The 25,076-nt window shown below is 39.0% G+C and overlaps 1 protein-coding gene across 12 annotated transcripts in view; it reads left to right on the forward strand.

Moving 5' to 3' along the window:
- KIF1B (kinesin family member 1B) overlaps positions 1 to 25,076 on the forward strand; it is a 147,617-nt gene that overhangs the window by 59,824 nt on the left and 62,717 nt on the right. For 5 of the 12 annotated variants that reach the window (XM_036841722.1, XM_036841740.1, XM_036841732.1 and 2 more), the window contains 11 exons: positions 10 to 88; positions 863 to 1,005; positions 2,080 to 2,121; positions 4,894 to 5,105; positions 14,607 to 14,686; positions 15,777 to 15,852; positions 18,903 to 18,982; positions 19,493 to 19,599; positions 20,381 to 20,464; positions 20,689 to 20,869; positions 20,995 to 21,067. In XM_036841722.1, the coding sequence (XP_036697617.1) occupies positions 10 to 88; positions 863 to 1,005; positions 2,080 to 2,121; positions 4,894 to 5,105; positions 14,607 to 14,686; positions 15,777 to 15,852; positions 18,903 to 18,982; positions 19,493 to 19,599; positions 20,381 to 20,464; positions 20,689 to 20,869; positions 20,995 to 21,067 (1,157 nt within the window). The remainder of the gene's footprint in view (positions 1 to 9; positions 89 to 862; positions 1,006 to 2,079; positions 2,122 to 4,893; positions 5,106 to 14,606; positions 14,687 to 15,776; positions 15,853 to 18,902; positions 18,983 to 19,492; positions 19,600 to 20,380; positions 20,465 to 20,688; positions 20,870 to 20,994; positions 21,068 to 25,076) is intronic. The other 7 variants (XM_036841769.1, XM_036841779.1, XM_036841787.1 and 4 more) reach the window with 2 other exon arrangements.

Below are 25,076 nucleotides of genomic sequence, written 5' to 3' on the forward strand. Positions count from 1 at the left end.
TCTTTTTAGGTGGCAATTCTCGGACTGCAATGGTTGCTGCTCTGAGCCCAGCAGATATCAACTATGATGAAACTTTGAGCACTCTGAGGTACTCCAGTTTGATTTCAATAGCTAAACAGAACACAGTGCTACCATAAGTCATCTTGTTATGCCATGGATTTTCATATGCTATGTGGGTAGTCGCTTGAGTAAACAATGATCCATCCCTCTCATAACAGGGGGACATGGGGGGAAGTTATTTTTATTATAATAGAGTTTACCTGTTTATAGTTTTTAGTTTCATTGAGAAAGGCAGGAACTTTTTCATAGGAAAGATATTAAATTTGCTCTAGTGAGATTTTTGGATAACTTTTAGATAATAGTAGAAATTTCTTACAATATTTATTTCTATAAAAAGAAGTGTCCCCTTCTCCTGTTTGTCATTATAGAAATGCTCACATCATAAAAAGTAACAAAGTTATGAGTACATGTAATATATTAAAAATTACTGACAGAATGTTTACTAATAGGGTAGTTTTATATATGAATAGGTTTCATTACTTTAATCTGGAACTTTCAACTCTTGTCTCATTAAAGACATTTTTGATATAATGGAAGAAACACCATATGGTCTAATAAATTAGTTTTGAGTCCTCTCTCTGATATTTATTTCCTTTGTGATCTTGGGGAAATCACTTAAATTCATTGGAGCCTTTTTCCTCATCTTTATAAGGTACTGTAAAGCTTTCTACAAATGTATTATTATTAAGGCTCATAAAATGTGTTAATACTCAAGCTGTTTGATTTAGAAATAATGGTATGTTACTTATGAGAAGTAGAGCATTTGAGGAATGGCAAAAATGTGTTTTCTTTTTGCATCTAGATATGCAGATCGTGCAAAACAAATTAAATGCAATGCTGTTATCAATGAGGACCCCAATGCCAAACTGGTTCGTGAATTAAAGGAAGAGGTGACACGGCTGAAGGACCTTCTTCGTGCTCAGGGGTTGGGAGATATTATTGATAGTAAGTGAATTAAGAATCAACACAAAATCTATTCCTTTCCTCTCAAGGGCTCTTCAACTTAGAGTTAAAGAACTTGAGGCAGCTAGATGGTAGAGAAAGAGTTTTTTGTTTCTTCTTAACTTCTTAAAAAGCCCATTGACGGTAGTTCCCTGGTGGCTTAGTGGTTAGGATTTTGGGCTTTCACTGCCATGGCCCGGTTTAATCCCTGGTTGGGGAACAGATCCCGCAAGACCTGTGGCCAAAAAAAAAAGAAAAAAAAAAACTCATTGAAAGTGATCTTAGAATTCCTTTATGTACCATGTACCAGGTTATCTGTTTGAACTCATGAAATTACTTCTTAAAACGTAATATATCATTATTTGTATTTTTATTAGATTTCTGTTTTAGATCAGCAGTGAAGTTTATTTGGAATGTTAAGTTTATTCTCACTGAGAAATTAATCACTTCATAAAACTGTTACTTAAAATTTTTGGTTTTGAGTTATGGGTTTCTCTAGATTAATGTAGTAGTAATACATACGTAAGAAACCCACCATTCCAGTCACCTTTCAGATAAGATTTACATTTGAGTGGTTGCCCCCCTACAAAATGATTGAATGCCCCCCAACTCACTCCTTATGAACTTATGAAGGGGAAAATAACCAATTCCTGTCAAGTTCAAGAATTAGACTTCCAGAGAGTCTTACAATGTTGTCTTAAATTGAATCTTTTTTAACCTCAGTGATCTGCCCACATAATGTCTAATCAGAAGTTCTCCTAAGTGAGTTAACTAGATCATTCAGGTAGAATAGTGTATGGGTTTATTTAATAAAGCATATTTTTATTTTTTGAGTGTCAGATTAATATTATAGTGTTTGCAATTCTAATAAGATTTTCAAGGCCTCTTCTAGTTTAGTTCTTCTTACTGATTAGCACCTGAGTTTAAATGAATACATACAGTTTGTAAAATGATAATATATTATTCTAAGTGTCAATTTTTTCACCTTCCCAAATGCCAAATACTGCTCTGTTCCCTCTGTCATTGCTGAACCTGAACTTTGACCCTTTTTGTATTTTCCCTCTTGCTTACCTTCAGCTGATCCATTGATCGATGATTACTCTGGAAGTGGAGGCAAATGTGTGTATTTCATGTACTGGGTATTTCCAGCACTCTGACTTGCTAATCTGCCTCTGCTGGATCAGCCTTAAAATGAGCTTTGCATGCCAGCCATCCTAACAGGGAAATCCCAGACAGAGCATACTGTAGATTCAGAAATGTTCCTATTTTTGCCCTTTTCCATTAGCAAAGCAAGTTTTGCTGAATTTCAGTTTGTGGCTTGAATAAAGTCGAGAGGCTTAAAAACCTCTTGCTGCTTCTACTGTTCAGTTTTTCCACTTAAATGTGATTAAATTGAATCCAGAGTCATACATGATGATGATAGTGATGACAGCAGCTCACATGTTTTGAGTGTTTATAATGTGCCAGGGCCTGTTCTAGGTATCTTGAATATATTATCTCTTTAGTCCTGTCAGTGACTCTGACAAAGCTCCATTTTGCCAAGGAGGACACTGCTGCCTGGAGTGGGTAGTTTGCCACTAAATGAGATCCTGTGGTTTCTTTGTGGTCAGACTGGGTAGTGTAACGCAGAGCCCTTGTTTTTAATCATATTACGCCTTTTTTGGCCTCTTGATCCTTCAGGGCCTGATTATTTATTAGGAAAATCCTTTTAAATTAGCTGTATAATTCTGAGCCTTAGTGTATATATAATTGAAAACAATCACTTCTAGTTGGCCAAATCTCCATGACTGAGTAGCTTTGTGAATGTCGGATTAGCACTCACCTGTGCTTATGCTAAGTTGATTTCCTCCATATCTTGGGCCTCAGCTTACTTGATGGTTAGGTAAACTTTTTTTTTCCCTTTTTCATGAATTACAAATTAAATTTTACAAAACTTGGGTGTCTAAAATGTGTGCTTGAAATGAGGACATTTTATAAAGCATCACACCTCATTACCCGCTGCATATCTGTCATTATGTTGGCAAGAAAGTAATTTCTTACCCTTTTAAGATAATTCATCAAGAAATTATTAGAATAAGTGAAGAATCTTGATTTTGGGGGGTTAAGTTTTAGATTTTTATTGATTTGTTTGTTTCTACAGTAGGGCATGTAACAAGGCTTGGTAGACAGTGAGGCAATACATAGGAGAAACCAAAGGTAGCCCTGGCTGCTGAGATGAGGTTAAGCCTTGAAGGCACTATAACATCCTAATCCAGAGTGACTCTTGGACTGGAACAGCTCTGTCTGAGATTTCCAAAGCCAACTGATACTGGTATGGGAAAGACACCCTTTGTTCTTGCTTTTGTGCTCCAGGTGATGCTGCTGCCAGCTTGCTGCCTCACTCTTTTCTGAGCAGTTGTGGCATCTCCCAAAAAGCTATGCATGACTAAGTTTTAATTCTGTATCTGTGCAGGAAAGCAGCCTTGACTACTTCTAAGTTTCTGTTTCAGTCACTACTCTTAATGCCTTTTAGGGCTTGCATGTGTCAATTGGACCTTCTAAACTCCATCCATCCTGTTCTTTCCCACCTTGCTGCCATCACCTGATGGCTAATTTTTTTGCTCCAGTTCCTACCCGCCTTTTAAAACTTGCTTGTTTCCCTATGTTCTATATTTGCAGATGGTGGTTTTCAAACTGTCTTGAAGCAACCACTGGTTTTAAGGGGCTTCAAGAAATGGCTTTGATTAAATCCACATGGGTAGACCCAGAGAGAGCTAATAACGTTTTTTCTGACTCTTTGTGTTGACTCATATTATATCCTTTAAGGAAAACTTATTTAGTTTTGATATGAACTTTGAGCAATGTAGATTTTCTTACATTTAAAAATGAGCTAATTTAAAAATAGGAATGCACCAATACCTATGGATTTCCTCTGGTGCCTATTTGAGAAAGATGACTAATGAAGAAAAGTACAAACAGCAAATTAATGAATTTGTTGTTTGTGGCACTTTTTACCAAAACTAAGTTTAAAAGCAAAACTTAGAGCTCTATTAAAGACCTTAGTAAATGAAAGTATGTCCCTAAAACTTGCATTCCATACTAGGAACTCGGCTCCCCAGTGACTCATGGTCATTCGGTTAGGCAAAGTGAGAGCCTTACTTAAATTAGCAGATAATCAGCCTTAATTTTTGCTTGCTCTAATAGATGAATGTAAGCTACACCAAATTCAACAGTTTGCTAATTGTTCATCACTGTTGAGGTAGTCAGCCCTAAGTTCTTAACCAGGAATTATACAAGATCCCTGTAATTGCTACAATTACCTCTCCTTTTTTTAAAAGGCATATTTTAAAAATCCTCTTTAGCATACAAAGAACACTACTGAGCACTCAGATTTTTGTTTTAACGTAACATTTTCTTGGGAATTTTTGCTGAATGACATAACATACTGGGCCAGACTGATATGTATTGATATTGATAAATAAATGATCATCTTTTTTCCCTTACTGTTACAAACTACTGGGATTTAAGAGTAGTATAAACCTAAGACATTGTAGATTTGGAGCCATAGAAGGAATATAGGAATGTAGCATGGCTGTTTAGGGGGAGAGCCTGAGCTGTATCCTTTGAGGCTCTGGTTCCCCCCTAACAGATACAATGTTAACCCACTTAGAATTTTTTAGTTTCTAAATTCAGAAGTGGTTCTTAACTTCTAAAATACCAGTATTAAAGACAGACTTGTTTTAGAACTGCCATCTAGAACAATTATAACTTGTCTTTGTATCATAACTTGTCTTGGTCTTGCTGCTTTAATGCTGTCCTTTCTTACACTGGTGTTCCTTCCTGTCTTTTTTCTTCTCCTGCTCCTTTCCCTCTTTCCTACTTTTTCTGCCTTCCCTTCTTTCTATCTCCCAGATCTGAAAGATTTTCAGAACAATAAGCATAGGTACTTGCTAGCCTCTGAGAATCAACGTCCTGGCAATTTTTCCACAGCATCCATGGGCTCCCTTACTTCATCTCCATCTTCCTGCTCACTCAGTAGTCAGGTGGGCTTAACATCTGTGACCAGTATTCAGGAGAGAATCATGTCTACACCTGGAGGAGAGGAGGCCATTGAACGTCTTAAGGTGAGTAGTGGCTCAGATTCAGTGAGAGGTGTTCTGTGTAGCTCCACAGGGCAGAGTTAGAACTAAAAATCACTGCGCTTCTGGTTCAGCATATGGAAGAACTTTCTAACTCTCAGAGGTGTCCTGAAATTGCTGCTTTGTAAGGTAATTTATTTTCACCAGAATACTTGAGTCTGACATGGCCAAGCAGGGATGGGAGGGAGAGATGCACGGGCAGATTGTAAGTTGGCCAGGCAAAGTAACTGATAAGTAGATATGTCCATTAATTCTGAGGTAGTGTATAAGTCACAGTGAAATTGTTTAGTTAGAAATTTCACTGGAAACTCATTAAACATTTGGTTTATTTTGAAGATGGAATTCTGTATAGGCCCCTGCTTCTGTTAGTAAAATGTATAATCAAAAGAAAGTTTGCACATGTGAGTAGCTGTACCAGGTTTATTCAGAGACATGTGAAATGATATTTTCTAGAAGTTCACAGAAAGCCCTGTGAGCACTGCTGTGGAAGGGCTGCCCCCTCCTGTGCTGGTGCACATGGGCTTACGGGTCTTAGTGCTGGTGCACGCACTTGAGTCCTGCGTGTGCAGGTCACCCGCCATGGCACCCAGCTTGGCTTTCCCAGCCTGTTGCTGGCTCTGTCAGGTACTTTCTGTCTCTCTCCATGAATACGAACGTTAGGAGCAGCAAAACCTTCTGACTCATAGGTTCTTCCTTCCCCCTCGGTGACTACAGTGAGAGCAGACAGTTGTCACCTGTGGTGCCATCCATGAAACCACCGTGACAACAACACAAATGCCTTTTCTTTCCCTGCTTGTCACTTCCAGGATGATAGTTTTATCCGTACCTTGTGGCCTTTGCATTCAAGAGTACTGGGGTACATATACGTATATCCCCATATCTCCTCCCTTTTGCGTCTCCCTCCCACCCTCCCTATCTCACCCCTCTAGGTGGTCACAGAGCACTGAGCTGATCTCCCTGTGCTATGTGGCTGCTTCCCACTAGCTGCTTAGAACTTAAATTAAAAAAAAAAAAAAGAGTACTGGGTAGGAAAAGCAAGGTGAGCAAAGAAACTTCAAGGAGCTGGGGAGTTGCAGTCCTGCCCCGAGCGTGCAGTCCTCTCCACACTGCGCTCAGTGTTCTCCGCCATGGCTGCTCATTCAAGGACCGTTGAGAATAGTGACACTTTGACAGGTTAACGATGGAAAAGGTTTGCTGAACCTTTTTGCTAAAAGGGAATTTAGCTTGATAATTGCTAGAACATTCATTTTGGTTTGCAGGTGAGATTGAAAAAGATTTTATATGAAGAATGGGCTTCTGCTTCTTAATCAGCCTACCTTTTCCTTGGCATTTCACTCACTTCTAACATAAGGTGCTTCAGAAACAAAAGTAATCTGTTTCTTCCTTCAGAACTTGTTAGTGGAAAGTGGGTGAAATTCTAAAATACCTGGCAGAGGGACAGGGAGTGAGAAACCTTTTCATTAAATATTGCAAAGGAAAGGATAATTTCTGCTATTGTGAAATTGACTTTGAAATTTTACTAAAGATGTTTGTGAAGCCCTATGCAAGAAGGCTTTTATTTCTGTATTTTATCATGATAGGCAAAGTTGCTGTGTAGGGTTCTGTTCAGGCCAGTGGGGACATGCAGAGGTTCTGTGGAAAGGAAAAGTGAAATCTTTCATTTACTATTCAATATAAAATGTTATTTTTCTTTGGGGATTTTGAATCTTACTATTTGAATCTTACCTTAGTCTACAAATGAGATTACGTTCCCTTTAACACACATCTTGATGTAGGAAAAAAAATTCTTCCCAACTGCCAAGTGGAACCAACTGAAAATAATGTTGAATGTTAGGAGTCAAGATGTGGAGCAGACTTTTTAAGCATTAGGTTGCCCAGTATCTTCCAAATAGTCTCTAGGGAATAACACTGCCATTATTCAAGGAACCCTCCCCCCAATCTCCCTACTTCCCACCAAAAACAAAACAAAACTGTATTGCTTTTATCAGAAAATAAATTTCTGTTTTAATACTCCTTTAAGCCAACCTAAATGACATCTTCCATTTTCCCTAGCTTAAGAAATAGTTTCTTTATGGTTTTGTGTTCAATCTTGTTTTTTAATGCAGCATGGTAGTTTACTGAAGCATAAGCGCCTTAGTTCGACTCCTATTTTGTGAATGGTGAGAGTTCATGTCGGCAGACCTGCATTTTAATGCTGCAGGCAGATAACATCTTGTGTTCACAGGGCAAGGCAGTGTTTGTATGATAGAAATGCTTGAGAATTTCTCATTTTTGGACTGTTTCGTTGTTGAGTGTGAAGGAGTGGCATTCCTAAGACATGACACTGTAGGAGAAAAATTGTACCTAATGGAAAACAGTAATACAAGAGGTTAATTCATTTTCCTAACATTTTATGTCCCTTTGCTTCTCTTTCCTTTTAACTTTAGAAAAATGATCAGTTGGTAGAACACTTTTACATAGGGAGTTGCTATTGCTTCATTCATTGAATAGCCTATTTCCATATGGAAGAGACCCATGTTACCTCATCATAAATATCTTGAGCTCTCCACAAACCTCTGGCAATGGAGAATAAAGTGTAATTGCTTTCAGTTTTTAGTTGCAGCTCAAACTGAGTTGAAATGTTGTCTCCTTGATTTGGATTCCGACTTAATAAGGTTTTAAATATGTAGCTACAGTTACTATGTGGTGCCTCTGGTGTTTATTAGTCTGGCATCAGTGTCAGTACTGTGAGTGCCATTGCTTAGGCTTAGACTATAAATATCCACAAATATCCATTACAGAAGCATGCAAGGGTAAATGCTGTGCTGGGCAGCCCGAGGGCCCCATGCTTGGAGCTCACTTATGACGCATGCTGCGTTCAGTACAGTAAAACCCATCTGATGGCTTCAAGGAATGTTCCATGTAGCAAGCGTTTAACTATTTAAATACCACAAGTTAAACTGTAATTTTTTTGGGGGGGAAATATTTCTGACGTGTTCTGTGGACTTCTCTGCCACCTTAACTGGATCATGATGAAGTAATTAAATTGTATTTAACATTATGAGCATAGTTATTAACCAGTGCTGTACAAATAGCTAGATAATACATGATGTGAGATCAAAGTGAATGATGCCTGAACCCAACATTCCTTGGAGCTTAAAAAAATGTTCCTGATGTCACTCTGTTTTTTCAGAATTTTTTAATGTACAGTACCTGCAGGAAGGAAAGACCTTTAAAGAGTGTCCTCTTGACTCCTCATTTCTGAAGCATAAATCCCAATTTCAGTTTAATCTTAAAATTAGGTTTCTAGAATGAGGTATGGGCAGCACTGGAGACCAGCATGCCAGGCTTGCCTGCAGAGTAAGTTGACGACTCAGACTGAAAGCTGTCTTCCTGTTGGCATCTCTATTTTATTTATACTAAGTTTGTTATTCAGGCTTGAAGAAAGAATATTCCTCACTCTTTCTTAATTTATGGTGAGCTATTTCGTAGAATATTTTCTTTAAAGGCTGTTGATTCTGCCTTAATTGGAAAACAGAACACACAGGAAACCCAACTATAAACCTGGCTCAGGGAGAAGTGGGGCCTCGGGATAATCACTTAGTTTCTCTGGTCCTCAGTTTCTCTATTTCTAGAATGTTTCTGGAATAAATGGCTTTTTCCAGCACTTAAGTTTAACTAAATGACACTCAATATTGTTTTCTCTAACCTTTCTTCAGAGTTTAAAAAAGTAACTTTCTAGGAACTTCCCTGGTGGCACAGTAGTTAAGAATCCGCCTGCCAATGCAGGGGACACGGGTTCAATCCCTGGTCCGGGAAGATCCCACATGTCACCCAGCAACTAAGCCCATGTGCCACAACTACTGAGCCTGCGCTCTGGAGCCCATGAGCCACAACTACTGAGCCCATGCACCTCAGAGCCTGTGTGCCGCAACTACTGAGCCCACATGCTGCAACTACTGAAGCCCTTGCGCCTAGAGCCCGTGCTCCACAACAGGAGAAGCCACCGCAATGAGAAGCCCGTGCACCGCAACAAAGAGTAGCCCCCGCTTGCTGCAACTAGAGAAAGCCCGCGTGCAGCAAGGAAGACCCAACACTGCCAAAAATAAATTAAAAGAATTAAAAAAAAAAAAAAAAAAAAGTAACTTTCTAGACAACATAAAAGTTGCAACTTTTAAGCCCTAATGAAAAAGGAAAGTATAGTGTACCTTACTCAGCTTACTCATTAACTTTTCTACAAGGAGCTCATATTCTGATTTACCCTCCAGGTGGTGAGTAAAATGAGAGAGGTCACATTAGAGTTGGCAGCAAGATGGTAAGAGGATTCCTAGACAGTAACTTTGCTTCCTTGGGGTGAGTTTACAGTTGCCCCAAAATAGAACAGCTTTACTACAGCCGGATTAACCTCTGCTCTGACACACTCTTTTTCTGAAGATAACCAACCAGGAAAAAAATATTTTAAGTATCTCATAGGTCAGTTTGTACTTCATAACTAATATCAGTGTGGCTTGTGGACCACAGTATATATAATAAGCACTAGTCTTGCTGCTGTGGTTTGGACATCCTGTTACCCTATGCCTTTGTTTTTGAAGTTGTCACTTTGAGAGTGTAAAGGTTTCTATCCAGCTGTCTTTAATTTAATTTAATTTAATTTTTTAATTGAAGTATAGTTGATCTACAGTGCTGTGCCAGTCTCTGCTGGACAGCAAAGTGACTCAGCCATACACACATAGACATTCTTTTTCTTATATTCTTTTCCATTATGGTTTATCACAGGATATTGAATGTAGTTCCCCGTGCTATACAGTAGGACCTTGTTTATCTATCCTGTATGTAATAGTTTGCGTCTATTAATCCCAAACTCCCAGTGCTTCCCTCCCCCATCCCCCTCCAGCAGTGTTTAATAAGCCTTAAAATCTTGTAGGTTATGGTGGCAGCTTATATTGTACTTGCCCTTTTATAGTCATTTGCAGAAGCATTGAATGCTATCCTGTTTGAGTTGTTGGATAACTTTTGTGGCACGTTAGAGATAGGCTGTTGACCACTCGGCACCTGGCACACTTCCTTCCCTGGCCATATGGGTTTTTCTTGGCTGCTGGCCCTCTAACGTGGCTTGTTGGTTCCTCACTCAGCAGTGGAGTGGCATATGCACTGCATGTTATTCATTCCTATTGGAGGACTGTGTAGAGGTGCCATTCAGGGGGCTGTTTTAGTCTTTCAGCCTCTGTGTGTGCTCGGGGGTTGATGAGAGCCAGTTTAAGTGATTTTGTCTCTACCCTCTTGCCTTCCGCTGCAGGCTTGCTTTAGCTTCTCCCACTTCGTAACCAACTCATTTCTGAGTACCTGCTGTGTGGTCCCCTTTATATTCACCTTACTGACGCCCAGGCCTTTTCTAACTTTTATCAGTTTTGCTCTTTGTCTAGCTTAGCCTGTTGTTGTTGTTACTGTTCTTCTTCTCCTCCTCCATCATCATCATCATCATCATCATCATCATCATCATCATCATCATCATCATCATGCTCTCCTGTTTGTTTCTTCTGACTCCTTGAGTCTTTACTCGGCTTTTTTTTGTTTTGTTTTTTTTAAATTTATTGATTTATTTTATTTTTGGCTGCGTTGGGTCTTTGTTGTCTCTAGTTGAGGCGAGCGGGGGCTACTCTTTGTTGCGGTTTGCGGGCTTCTCATTGTGGTGGCTTCTCTTGTTGCAGAGAGCGGGCTCTAGGCACACGGGCTTCAGTAGTTGTGGCCCGCGGGCTCTAGAGCACAGGCTCAGTAGTTGTGGCGCATGGGCTTAGTTGCTCCGTGGCATGTGGGATCTTCCTGGACCAGGGCTCGAACCCGTGTCCCCTGCATTGGCAGGCAGATTCTTAACCACTGCGCCACCAGGGAAGCCCTGCTCGACTTTTTAACATGCTCCCATACCTCGTTCCAGAAAACCAAGTGCCAGATGCCTCAGGGTTTATTGTATTACATATTCACGATTTCTTTCTATGTAGATAGTTATGTTTTGGGATCTCAGAGGCTTCATACAATAGCCCAGTAAATGAATTATACAATGAAATATTTTGTGAACTGTTAAGACTTCTCATCCTGAATCACTACCACTACTATTACCTCATCATCATTATCATCATTGTCATCTGACTTTCTAATTTCGTATCCAGGACTAGCATTTTCTCCTGCTTTTTGCATGTGCTTAACTCCCTTTTTGGTACCCCTCTCCCTCCATTTTTTGCCTGGTCAGTTCATTCTCAGTATGAGTATCACTCACCCTTGACTCATCCACCCTCCAGCAGACCTGTGAACACTTCAGTTCTAGCACTTAGCACACTGCCCTGTTGTTTTTTCCTACCATTCCCATTCACAATCCTCTAACATGCTGCTCTAGCTATGCTGTTGTTCCTGGAAAGTGCCAGGCATTTCCTACCTATTCCCTCACATACCCATGCTCTTCCTTTGTGTCTGCCTGTGTAGAACCTTGTCAGTGAGCTCTGTCCCGACAGCCCCACTGCAGGTTGCTCCCTCACCCACCCCTCCCCCTACATTCTCTCTTTTCTTTGCTTTATTTTTCTACAAAGCTCTTTTCACTGTCTGGCATACTATATACTTGACTTACTGATTAAAATGGATTGATTATCTGAGTCTCTTTACGAGAACATAAACCTCATAAGGGGCAGGAATTTTGTTTCCTGTCATATCTCTAGTTGCCTAGAACAGGGCTTGGCATGTAATGGAGTTATATATAATTACTGCATGAATGAATGATCAGTTACTTCTTTCTCTCCCTGGTATACAGTAAGCTCCTGAAATCAGGAAACACGTTTTAGTTCTTATATTTCTGGCATATAATAAACACTCAGCAAGAGATTGGGAAATTGTCACTCTAGTGGCTGCATGCCTTCACATGAGATTAATATTAAACCTTTCTATATCGGGAATTGGGTTGTGTTCAGAGGGGTATTGTATGGTAGGGGAGGAAAAATATCTTTCCTTCTACCCTTCTAGGTTCTTGGCTGGGGCCCCAGATTAACAAAAGGCAGATTAACGAGAGAAAAGCATACAAATTTATTTAGTATTTGTTTACGTGACATGGAAGACTTCATAGGAAATGAAGGCCCAAAGAAGTGTTAAACATGAACATTTTTATGCTGGGTTTGGTGAAGAGTGAACAGTTGTGGGAATATGTGGTAGAACAAAGGGAGATGTGAGTTAAGAGTATAGGTACCTGGAGGATATTGCAGGTTCAGTTCCAGACCACTGCAGTAAAGTGAATATCACAATAAAGTGAGTCACACACGTTTTTTGGTTTCCCAGTGCATATAAAAGTTAAGTTTACACTATACTGTAGTCTGTTAAGTGTGCAATAGCGTTATGTCCAAAAAAAAACCTTAATTCAAAAATACTTTATTGCTAAAAAATGTTATCATCTGAACCTTCAGCAAATTGTAGTAGTAACATCAAAGATCACTGATCACATATCACGATAACAAATGTAATAATAATGAAAATGTTTGAAATATTGCAAGAATTACCAAAATGTGGGCTTCCCCGGTGGTGCATTGATTAAGAATCTGCCTGCCAATGCAGGGGTCAGAGGTTTGAGCCCTGGTCTGGGAAGATCCCACATGCTGGCGAGCAACGACTACTGAGCCTACGCTCTAGAGCCTGCAAGCCACAACTACTGAAGCCCGTGCGCCTAGAGCCCGTGCTCCACAACAAGAGAACCCACTGCAATGACAAACCCGCAAACCACAATGAAGAGTAGCCCCCGCTCGCTGCAACTAGAGAAAGCCCGCGCACAGCATTGAAGACTCAATGCAGGCAAAAATAAATAAATAAAAATAAATTAAAAAAAAAAAAAAAAGAATTACCAAAATGTGACACAAGAGACACGAAGTGAGCAAATGCTGTTGGAAAAATGGCACTGGTAGGCTTGCTCAATGCAGGGCTGCCACAAACTTTCAATTTGTAAAAAATGCCATACCTGAGAAGTGCAATAAAGTGAAGCATAATAAAACGAGGTCTGCCTATAGTAAACTGGGGAAACTTATGAAGGCCTATCTGTTCATATTCTCCATGTTCCTTCATCTTGAAAAATAAGTATGCTCCATTCCTCCAGGTGTAGGGAGGTTACATCTCATGAGGGTCTTATGACTTGCTTCAAGAGGAGCTCAGAGAGTCCTTCCTACTTGCACCATTTCTTAAATCACTCAGCTTAAAGTATTCAATATGCCAAGATAATACCATATTTGGGGGGAGCATGTTCTGAACGCTGTCAGTGTTGTGGTGTTGTGGTGAAATTATAGTGAAACAAAAAACAATGAAGAGGGCTTCCCTGGTGGCGCAGTGGTTAAGAATCCGCCTGCCAATGCAGGGGACACGGGTTCGTGCCCCGGTCCAGGAAGATCCCACATGCCGCAGAGCGGCTAGGCCCGTGAGCCACAACTACTGAGCCTGCGTGTCGGGAGCCTGTGCTCCGCAAAGGGAGAGGCCGCGACAGTGAGAGGCCCGCGCACCGCGATGAAGAGTGGCCCCCGCTTGCCGCAACTGGAGAAAGCCCTCGCACAGAAACGAAGACCCAACACAGCCATAAATAAATTAATTAATTAATTAATTTAAAAAACAAAAACAAAAACAATGAAGAGACTTCCCTGGTGGTGCAGTGGTTAAGACTCTGAGCTCCCAATGCAGGGGGCCCGGGTTCAATCCCTGGTCAGGGAACTAGATCCCACATGCATGCCGCAACTAAGAGTTTGCGTGCCACAACTAAGGAGCCGGCAAGCTGCAACTAAGGAGCCCATCTGCCGCAACTAAGACCCAGCACAGGGCTTCCCTGGTGGTGCAGAGGTTAAGAATCTGCCTGCCAATGCAGGAGACACGGGTTCGAGCTCTGGTCCGGGAAGATCCCATGTGCCGTGGAGCAGCTAAGCTCGTGTGCCACAACTACTGAAGCCCGTGCACCTAGAGACTGTGCTCCGCAACAAGAGGAGCCACTGCAATGAGAAGCCTGCACTCCACGGCGAGGAATGGCCCCGCTCGCCGCAACTAGAGAAGAAGCCCGAGTGCAGCAGCGGAGACCCAGCGCAGCCAAAAAAAAAAAAAAAGAAAAGACCCAGCGCAACCAAATAAATAAATAAATAATTTTAAGAAAAGCAACAAATATCTTAGGGGGCTTTATTCTTTTGTAGCAGTGGCTGTCAGAAACAATGCTTTGCATTTTGGGATGCTAATACTACCTTTCCTTCTACACACACACACTCTTCTCTCTCTCACACATATACATACACACACACTATTAAGCTATTTTTATTAGGGCTTAAAGAGAATTAATACATCCAGGGCTGATTTCTTTCTTTACATATTAAGAAAGGAAAAAAAAAAACCTCATCGTATTAGATTCTGCCTCATATCCTCAAAAGGGCATCATCTGCTTCTTTCTGCTGTTCCTAGACATGGCATGTTAAATTATAAGACTCTTTGGCACTTAACTGTGGACTTCCTCCTTAGGAATCGGAGAAGATCATTGCTGAATTGAACGAAACCTGGGAAGAAAAGCTGCGTAAAACAGAGGCCATCAGAATGGAGAGGTCAGGAAGTTAACTCTGGAATGTTTCTAAATTTTCTGGGGAATTTAGATTACTTTTATAGTAAGAAAAGATAAAATAGAAGTTAAAAACAAAGAACCTTTCCTCCCCAAATACAAAACAAACAAACCAACCCTGTATGGGACTTACGGCCCAATTTACACTCTGAAGTGAAATTCACATATTTTAAAGGTTCCCTAGGGAGTCGTGTTCTTAGTTACTGTACTATGTGTTGCTAGGGATCCATATAAAAATTGAAGATATTGAAGGATAGAGTTTTTAATTTGCAAAAAGACTGCCTTTGATAAAGGCCCAAATAAAAAAAAAGCTGTTCTGATTACTGACTTTCAGAGTTCTGTTTTCTAGAACCTCTTTGGTAAGAGGTTAAGTAGTTTCAGTTGCAAACTTTCAAAATCTGTATTTTATCTTAACCTCCCAATTCTCTACCCTAAAGATGAACATAACCCAAAATAATACTTTCGCTATTGGAATAAATATACATTTAAAAAATGTTAGTTCCTATCTTCTTCCTTCATGGAAGATGAGGCAGAAGTGAGTGCTAACGTATTTGTAAAGTGAATGTATGAAACAATATTCTTCTCTATTGTAGAGGTTTTAAGCTAGAATTGTTGAATCAATATGATGGTGGTCATGGGAACATGACATTTGAGAAAATCACATTTATAGATAATACTCCCTATATCAAAGTTACTTTCTGATTGCTTTCTTGGATTTTAAGGAATGGTTCTTTGAAGTGGATGTATTGCCTTAAGGGAATATTCCTTTCTTCCTTTTTTTATATTAATAGACATATTTATGAATTATTGTCTACCTCCAAAGTCAGATGTGACAAAGTTCTTATTTGGGTGAATATAGCTTTACCTAAGACAGGAACATACTTTATTTTGAATGTACAATTTCTCTTAGAAATAATTTCTCATTAATGATGGGATAAGCAGATTCTTTCACATTTGTATTACTCACTTTAAACATGGACAGTTGCTTTTGCTTTGCGTTATTTTCCAATTCAAGTTAGACTGATTTACTTGACATTTTGGTATTGTTATTCTGATATGCTTGTTGCTTTTTCTAGAGAGGCCTTGTTGGCTGAGATGGGAGTTGCCATTCGGGAAGATGGAGGAACCCTGGGGGTTTTCTCACCTAAAAAGGTAGGAAACAATGTTGTGAAACTTAACACTTTTTGTTTGTCTTAGTCAGGGGGCACTTCATGTCTTTCAGGGCTGGCTCCTCTTCTTCCTTTTCTTTTAAATCTTGAGACTTGGCTTAATTTCTGATATTTTTGATTTCATCTTATAATACAAGGCCAACCTGTTTCTAAAATGCTTTCAGAAATGTTTACTGTTTATAAAATAAAATCCAGGGCAGTATAAATCTGTAACTTTGGGTCATGATTCAGTATGTTTCCTCATCTTCATTGTTGCTTTCTCTTAAATTCCTAGCCTAACCTAGCATACCTTGCTTCAGTTTGGCTACTCTTTCTATGTAGTTTTCCCCACAGATGCCAGCAACCCTGAATTATAATTCTTTGGAAGCAGTTTCAGCTGTTCAGGTTTGTGTAGAAAAATACTGCTTCAGTTTGCTTTTACAGTTTGTGTGATAGACAACCACTGTACTGAGTAAAGCAGTTCCTGTCCTCATCCTTCCAGCCTCCTCTGCTCCCTTCTCAGTTTTTTTGTTTTTTTTTTTTTAATGACTCCAGTAGTTACTGTCCTACTTACATAGTCATAGTTGTTAAGTAGTAGATACGTTTTTAGCTAATTAGAATAGCAAGGTCTTTTCTTTCTTTTTCTCCCCCCCCCCCCACTTAGTTGCTTCTTAGTTATTATTAGATATTGGAAAACTATTATGAAATGATTATTTTGTGTGCTTATTTATAGGACAGTAATAGAACGTATATTGATGTACAAAGCATATATTTCATACTAGTAATAAATGGTCCTTCATTTCATATGATTTCAGATTAGCTATTGGATACTTAAACATCTTCATGCAAGGGTCTGATAATGGTCTCTCTAGGTTAGCATAGAATGGGTATGGAGTTTTCAATTGGTACTTTCATTTTATGTGATATGAAATAGTCCTGTGGTTTATTTTAGGATTCTTCTGGTTAGGTTTTTCTTTTTTATAAATTCTGATGTGTTATTTTCAACAAAGAAAATTGCTTTAAAGACATTTTAGATATATATTTTAGACCTGGAACAATAATAACAGTATTTCATATGTTTATATTGCCAAAGGTCAATGATTTTCAGTTTAATAATTTTTCCTTCAGTAAGACATTATTTTATTCAGATATATTATGTATGATTGTAGAGATTTTAGCAGTTATAGGCTTGATAGAATTTAGATTGTGCCTTCGCATATATCTAAAGGTATTTTATAACATCTTTCAGTGTTAAGAACTGTGAGGAAAAGTTTTATAACAGCTTGTATAATTATGGCATTTAACACAAATTATAAATAACTTGAGTAAGTATTGTGTGTTATAAGTATTATAAATAGCACAGAATTCCAAACTGAGATCCCTGTTTCCAAAGCTTTCTCTTACTTGCTTTAACTTTCTAGACTTCTTCAGGAAAGGAAGGGATACACCACTGACCACACCCAAATTCAGTTTTAGAACCTGTTTCTCATGTGTTAACTTGATTGTGGTAATCATTGCACAATGTGTATATGTATCAAATTGATACATTTTACAATGACATTGTATTACCTAAATAAATACAGACTTTGTCATTCATATCTCAACAAAACTAGGAGAAAGTACTTCTAAGGGAAAAGGAAAAAAAAAACCTGTTCTTGAGGTTCCCTTTTCCTTAGGCCAGTCTCATGATGGGTTTTAAGGAATGCTGCCCACAGAGGGCTTTGACTTTCTCAAACCAGCAAAGCTGTTAACTGTAGAGACAGATGTTAGTTGGAAGGATGTAGAGGTTTTCCTAATTTCTTTTAAATCATCTTTTGCAGTCCCTTTCCTTAACCTGCTCATCTGACTCTTCTTTCATTTTTCCATATTTGCTGGCACTATCTTGAGTAGATTTTTACCCCAAGACCATGTGACTTATTTTTGGATTCCAGTGGGGTATTTTCACCAAAGAAGGTTGGTTTTTAAAAGATCTTAGAAATAGTAGAGTTAGATGAAGAGGATTTTTATAAGATGTATTACTGAATGTCAGTAATTTTAATTTCTTCTTTAAGATAAAAACTAACAAACTAAAGACAATAACTGGGACCATGGAAGAATTGATAAAAATTATAAAGGGAAATGATAGGGGATGTGGGAACATTTTTATAAAGTAAATGAAAAATTAAATATTTCTTGAGGTTGTAGTGGGCAAAAAATGATTTTTCCTCTACCTTTCTGAATTCTTGGCTGAGACCCCTGTAATAAAAGACAGATTAGCAAGAGAAAAACAAAGAAGTTTATTAACATGTATGCCTCATGTATACATGGGAGATACCCAGGGAAAAATGAGTAACTCCCTGAGATGGTTTAGAATTCTGGCTTAAATACCATCCTAATAGGGAAAGGGGATGGGGAGGTAGGCCTCTCAGGGGAGCATAATTGGCTTTTAGGAAAGATGAAGGGACCCTTCAAAGAGTAGAAGGGAGGAATGATAGTTTGTGACGAAGTTTGTCTGGGTGTGGTGTCAACTTCTAGTTTTCTCTCCTGGTTGATGAGACTCCCAGGAGGGGATTTCTGACAGCTGAGTTCCTTTTGGACCATCTGTGCTTAGGCAGGAAAGGGGATTCAGAGAAAGCTGCTCTCTGCCTGTACTGTTTTTCAAGTGCCTAACAGCTCAAAATAATCAGTATGTCAAAGTGGCATGTTTAGGGGCAGCAAATTCTGCTGTCTTTCAAGATTTTTGACCAAGTGTTTACAAAAATTATGATTAATCCATCCAGAGAATCAGCCTGCTCTAATTTTCCTTTTGTGTTCTCTATGCTTTGACCTTATCAAGAATTGGATCTTGTTCTTTATCCCAGAACTCAGGTTTTTAAATAGAATGCATTAGTGTAGTTTGGGGAGACCTGAAGAGAGTGTTTTCTGTTTACTATGGAATTGCAACTAGGAATGAAAGCAGTCCCTCTTCTAGGCACTCTGGTAATCCAGGAAGCCATCAGCCTCCTGTGTCCCTGTCATTCTCACAGCCCTCTCAGTGGTACTTGCTCCAAATTGATCATCTGTAACCTTTTTCAGACGCCACATCTTGTTAACCTCAATGAGGACCCACTGATGTCTGAATGCCTTCTTTATTACATCAAAGATGGAATTACAAGGTACATTTATTTCTTCTTTTGGTCACTTAGTGTTTTCTTTTCTCTTAGGATGATTGAATAGCTAAAGGGAAGTTGTTTGGTGAAAAATTTCTTTTACTAATTTGCTGTTTTTCTTGTCTGAAATAGTTATAAATTATCCTCTCTACTCTTCTCAAATTAAGTGTTTTAACCAGCTGAACCAATTAACGTGTAGTTTTTTCCTAGCAGACCGTAAGTAAGATTTTACTCCTAACATCTTATATGAATTCATTAAGGAGAGTAGTTCACTCGTATCTTTTTATGATGCTCTGTGAGTTATTTGGTGTATCATTTGCCCCTTCGTTGCTTTTTCTGATGTAGGGAGGTTGACCATATATGAAAATAGAGTTTGCAGTTCAAAGCCTCTGATAAAAAAAAAGGCAATACCTTTTTTGTATGTACCAAAGAATATTCTTTGGGAGAAAGAGGCTCATTGTTTGTAGTGCTTTTTGTGTCTGAATTTCCCTGGGAAACACTTCCCCTTGTGTTCAGGGTTGGCCAAGCAGATGCTGAGCGGCGCCAGGACATCGTGCTGAGTGGGGCTCACATTAAAGAAGAGCATTGTATCTTCCGGAGCGAGAGGAACAACAGTGGGGATGGTGAGAGTTCTTGGCTTAACTTTTCCAGCAAACTTTTCATTCTATATGATGAGAAATCCCCAAGGCTTGGTATTCCCTGTCTCTTTCAGTGATACTTTCTTGTACAATCTAATATTTGAAAATGGAGAAACTTGGGCTGCTTATAAATGCAGGCATGGACATAGCTACTTTACATGAAAAAAGCCTGGACGAAAGGAGCCCTTTTGTTACTGCCAAGAATTGAGCAGGACATAGGCAATTAGGCTTGGTCTTGAATCTTAATTATTTGATAGACTAGTAAGAAGGGAACAAATATCCTGGATAGTGGGAGATTTGAAAAACCTCTGGTCTTAAGCCAGTAGAATTTATTTTTACCTAAAAGGGAAGAAAAAGTCCATCTTGATTTTTGCCCAGGTTATTAACAAAACAACAACAATCTAATAGTACTTTTGTGTTGTATAATTTATTCCTCCCTTAATCAAAATAGTAGCTTTTGATCGTAAGTTTCTGATTATTACCTATATCTCATACTTAAGATTTCTGATGGTTTTCGTTTTTATATACTGAACTGTCAGATATCACTGAAACTAACATTTCCTATCTTCTTCTGAAGTTTGTCAAATTCATTTAAATGTTTCTGAGCCACAGCCCTGGTTCTGGTACCCTAAAATGAACTATTATATAGCTACTAAGCCACTTGGTTGGTTTCAGGAATCTATTTTTGTCACCTTGAACCCTCACCTGCTTTCCATTATTTTCTTCCAGTGGTTTGTGATGCTAACATTAGTCTGTGTTCCTCTAGTTATTGTAACCCTGGAGCCCTGTGAACGTTCAGAAACCTACGTAAATGGCAAGAGGGTGGCCCAGCCTGTTCAGCTGCGCTCAGGTGAGACTGGAAGAGGCTTGAAGTCTTCAGAACACGTGGCTTGTGCAAGCAACTCTTTAATTTTTAATTCTTTGTCTAAAGGTTGAAGTGATAGTCAGCATTAGGATTTATGTTCTTGTAAAACTCCAAAAGCTGTCTTTTTGCATTAGGGAGGGTTAGGTTATTAACCTAGATGCAACACATTTAAAAAATGATTTCTCATCCATGTTTCTGTTCTGTGCTAGGAAACCGTATTATCATGGGTAAAAACCATGTGTTTCGTTTTAACCACCCGGAGCAAGCACGGGCTGAGCGGGAGAAGACTCCTTCTGCTGAGACCCCCTCTGAGCCTGTGGACTGGACGTTTGCCCAGAGAGAGCTTCTAGAAAAACAAGGAATTGATATGAAACAGGAGATGGAAAAAAGGTAATGTACAAATGTGATGTGGTCCACGTGACTCTCATTTCTTTTGAACACATAGCAGAATTCATGAAACAGCTCAGTGATTCTGCAATTTATTCTTTCCTCTCTTACTTCTCTTTTCCATCTAGGCTACAGGAAATGGAGATCCTATACAAAAAGGAGAAGGAAGAAGCAGATCTTCTCTTGGAGCAGCAGAGACTGGTAGGAGTGCATCCTGAATCCTCTGTTAGGAAAAGGGCAGCTTGCTTTCATATCACACCTTCCCTGTTCCATAGACGAGCACTCGCCCAGTTGCTTCTCCAGCTGTCATTGATACCATACGCTATTCTCTCATTTCCTTCATGGAGAAGGAACTTACATCCCCCGGTAGCCTTAGCCTGAAACACTGTCCTCAAAGGTACTACTTCTGTGCCTCTTATGTCTTAAAGTCAAGTCTTCTATCAAAACCAAGTGCTTTTCAAGGAAATAGTATGAGCTTTTCTAGTAGTCTTTTCCTTTTCATAGTGGTTTTTGAGTATGCACCTGTGGTGGTTCTTGTAATAATAATTACTCTGAATATTGAATTTGGTGGGTTTTTGCCTTGGTTTTGTTTCTGATCACCTGATAGTACTAATTCTCTGCTCTTGGGCTGACTTGGGGATTGTTCTTGTGCTGGGTGGACTTTTTTTTTTGTAAGTTAAACTGTGTCTAAAAGTGTTGCTGCACAGTTGCATGTGTTAATCCTTTTCTGTTCCCTGCATGGAGTCTGAATCCTAAGTAAGGGTCTCCGTGGCATATGGGGTGACAGTGGAAGTAGGGGCTGCACACCCAACTCCGAGAGGAGAGGGAAGCCTGGTTTCTCTGGGTTGAGAAAGGGTTTGTTTGAGCCGCTGAAAAAGTCAGTTTATGGTTGCAGCTTATAATACTAATGGCTAGAGCATTTTATGATGTTAGTTGATTTTCTAGGTTTGTAGAAACTGAATCTCATGAATGAATAAGTTTATCCATTTAGTTAGACTTTCATTTTTAAAGCCATCCAATTTTGGTTTACAAAGCCCTGGTTATAAGAAGCTTCTTGGCATTCATTTGATATATAAGAAAAAGGCATAACAACCTTTGGACACTGTGATACAGTTTAGGAATTTCTCATTTTTTAAGATTCATGGACTTCTTTTAAGATAAGGGGGTATTAGGGAGAAAGCTGGGGTACTGGTTTCTTCCCTTAGCATAAAATATACCATGTAGAATACCGAGTGTAAACTACAGCATGTAAACCACAGCCTGATAGCCGTGCTCTGCTTTGGAGAAGAGAGGCTATTGCTAAATGGGCCAAAAAAGCCAAGGACTTGTGCAAAAGCAGTCTTTTCCAGGGCTGCTCGGTTCTCAGGCTTGGCAGTGGGTTAATTCAGTTAGTTTGTTATCTTGGAAATTATAGTAAAGCCCAAGAAAGAACGGATTGTAAGAATAAATCAAGTGTTTGGGGCAAGATCATAGCAGTGTTACAGGTAGAGTCTCTTTAGGAGCCCTAGTTGGCATTTAGTTTGTAATGGAAACAGAAGGGTTTGGCTACAATGTGATTAGGAACTTGAAAGCTTTGTGACACATGAAGGAGACTTTTATCTTAATAATGTAGTATAATCTAATAACATGCCTTTGATGGTCTGTGAGTGATCAAACGAGGACAGGTATAATTAAGCTATATTTATTATTAATAATAGTGCCTTGTATTTGTGTAGTGCTTTATAATTTACAGAGAGTTTTAACATCCATCATTTTTTTGATTCCCAAAACAACCCTCTTTGGTAGCTGTATATATAAATAAAGTGGCAAATACTGCCTCCAGTGTATAGTTGAGGAAGCCACGTCTAAAAAATGCTGTCTTGCCCACTCTTAAGTACCTGTTAAGTCATGGTTCTGAGGCTTAAACTTAAACTTGAGTTTTCTGACTTGCTTCAGTGTTCTGTCCGGTAGAGCAGTGCTTCTCAACAACTTGGGAGTCTTGTTAAAATGCTGATGCTGACTCAGCAGGTCTGGGGTGGGACCTGAGAGTCTGCATTTCTAAACAGCTCCCAGGTGATGCCAGTGCGGCTAGGACCAACCTTTGAGTAATGAGGTGTAAGAGAATAGTGATGACTGGTGATCTCCATCACCAAGAGCTGGTGATCATTCTATTCTGTGAAATAAAGACAGTGACCATTGAAGAAAGAGAAAGTAAATGTCTCTAGGCCATATTTAGTTTCCAGAGGACATACTTAGTTTGCAAGTAATCAGGTTCTGATTGTTGTTTGCTCTCTCTATCTGAAAGCAAACTAGGATTTCAAGAGCAGCTCCTTTCCATCATCAAAAAATCTACAAACAGTAAATGCTGGAGAGGGTGTGGAGAAAAGGGAACCCTCTTGCATGGTTGGTGGGAATGTAAATTAATACAGCCACTACGGAGAACAGTATGGAGGTTCCTTAAAAAACTAAAAATAGAACTACTGTACGACCCAGCAATCCCACTACTGGGCATATACCCTGAGAGACCATGATTCAAAAAGAGTCATGTACCACAATGTTCATTGCAGCTCTGTTTACAATAGCCAGGACATGGAAGCAGCCTAAGTGTCCATCGACAGATGAATGGATAAAGAAGATGTGGCACATATATACAATGGAATATTACTCAGCCGTAAAAAGAAACGAAATTGAGTTATTTGTAGTGAGGTGGATGGACCTAGAGTCTGTCATACAGAGTGAAGTAAGTCAGAAAGAAAAAAATAAATACCGTATGCTAACACATATATATGGAATCTAAAAAAAAAAAAAAAAAAAAAAGGTTCTGAAGAACCTAGGGGCAGGACAGGGATAAAGACGCAGATGTAGAGAATGGACTTGAGGACACGAGGAGGGGGAAGGGTAAGCTGGGATGAAGTGAGAGAGTGGCATGTACTTATAAATACTACCAAATGTAAAATAGCTAGTGAGAAGCAGCCGCATAGCACAGGGAGATCAGCTCGCATAGCACAGGGAGATGCATAGCACAGGGAGATCAGCTCGGTGCTTTGTGACCACCTAGAGGGGTGGAAAAGGGAGTGTGGGAGGGAGACACAAGAGGGAGGAGATATGGGGATATATGTATATGTATAGCTGATTCACTTTGTTATAAAGCAGAAACTAACACACCATTTTAAAGCAATTATACTCCAATAAAGATGTTAACAATAAATAAATAAATAAGCATCTCCTTTAAAGCAAGGAGGTTACTTTCCTCCCATAAGTCCAGCTTTCTGTTCCACTTAAAGTTCTTGCCCTCAAGAGTTGATTTCTAACCCTTCAGCCTGAAGAATACCTAACAGTTAACAATACTGAATAAAAATGTAATTTTATGACCCTATATTGGTCAACCAACAGATATATTTTGAATGTACCCTATGGATATACATTGAGAAGATACAAAGGAATTATTATTCAGTAAATATTTAATATTTATTATATACAATTATTTTTGTATAACAACAGCATTAAAAAATGGAATTCAGGCTCATGAGTTTTCTATTACAATGATTCCCCAAATGCATCCCATTGTTACATTGCTGAACATTCTCCTACAGTTAGTACTTGATTATACGCCTGGTCCTTTCTGTGCTTGCTTTTTTACACATGTTTTGGGTACTTTCTCTCTTTTATTTGCATAATCTTCATGCAGAGTCTCTTTAGGAGGCCCACTTTGCATTTGGTATTTAATGAAAGCAGAAGGATCATTTAGTGACATGTGAATTGGACAGATCTGAGTAGTTTTTCCAACCCTGTAATAAATGAATCTAAATTTCTTAAAATCTGTCTCTTTTTTTTTTTGACATGAGATAGGATTTGCATCTTGGCACATAAGCTTTGCAAAAGTTTTCAGTATCATGGTCAGTATGTGATGGGGGTGATATGTTTGAGCTTTAAGAACATATTCTACAGAGTCAATATGACAGTATTTTAAAAAGAAAGAAAATTATGGCCACTTTATTAGTTCTTTTGAATTTATGTAAAGTCATTTAGTTATGTTTTATTTTAGAGTTTAAAGGCATAACTTTTCTCTCTTAAGTATGACAGTAAAGCAATGATTAGAATATTTATTTCCTGAATTAGGTAGTGTTCATTTCATCATTAAGCAGTTTTTAAAGGAAAAGAAAAGAAGCCAGGAAAAAACCTGATAGTTAATTATGTAGGAAGAATCAGAATTTGTGTTCTATAGAACTCA

The sequence above is a fragment of the Balaenoptera musculus genome, chromosome 1, assembly GCF_009873245.2.
Source record: "Balaenoptera musculus isolate JJ_BM4_2016_0621 chromosome 1, mBalMus1.pri.v3, whole genome shotgun sequence".
NCBI classification, from domain to species: domain Eukaryota; kingdom Metazoa; phylum Chordata; class Mammalia; order Artiodactyla; family Balaenopteridae; genus Balaenoptera; species Balaenoptera musculus.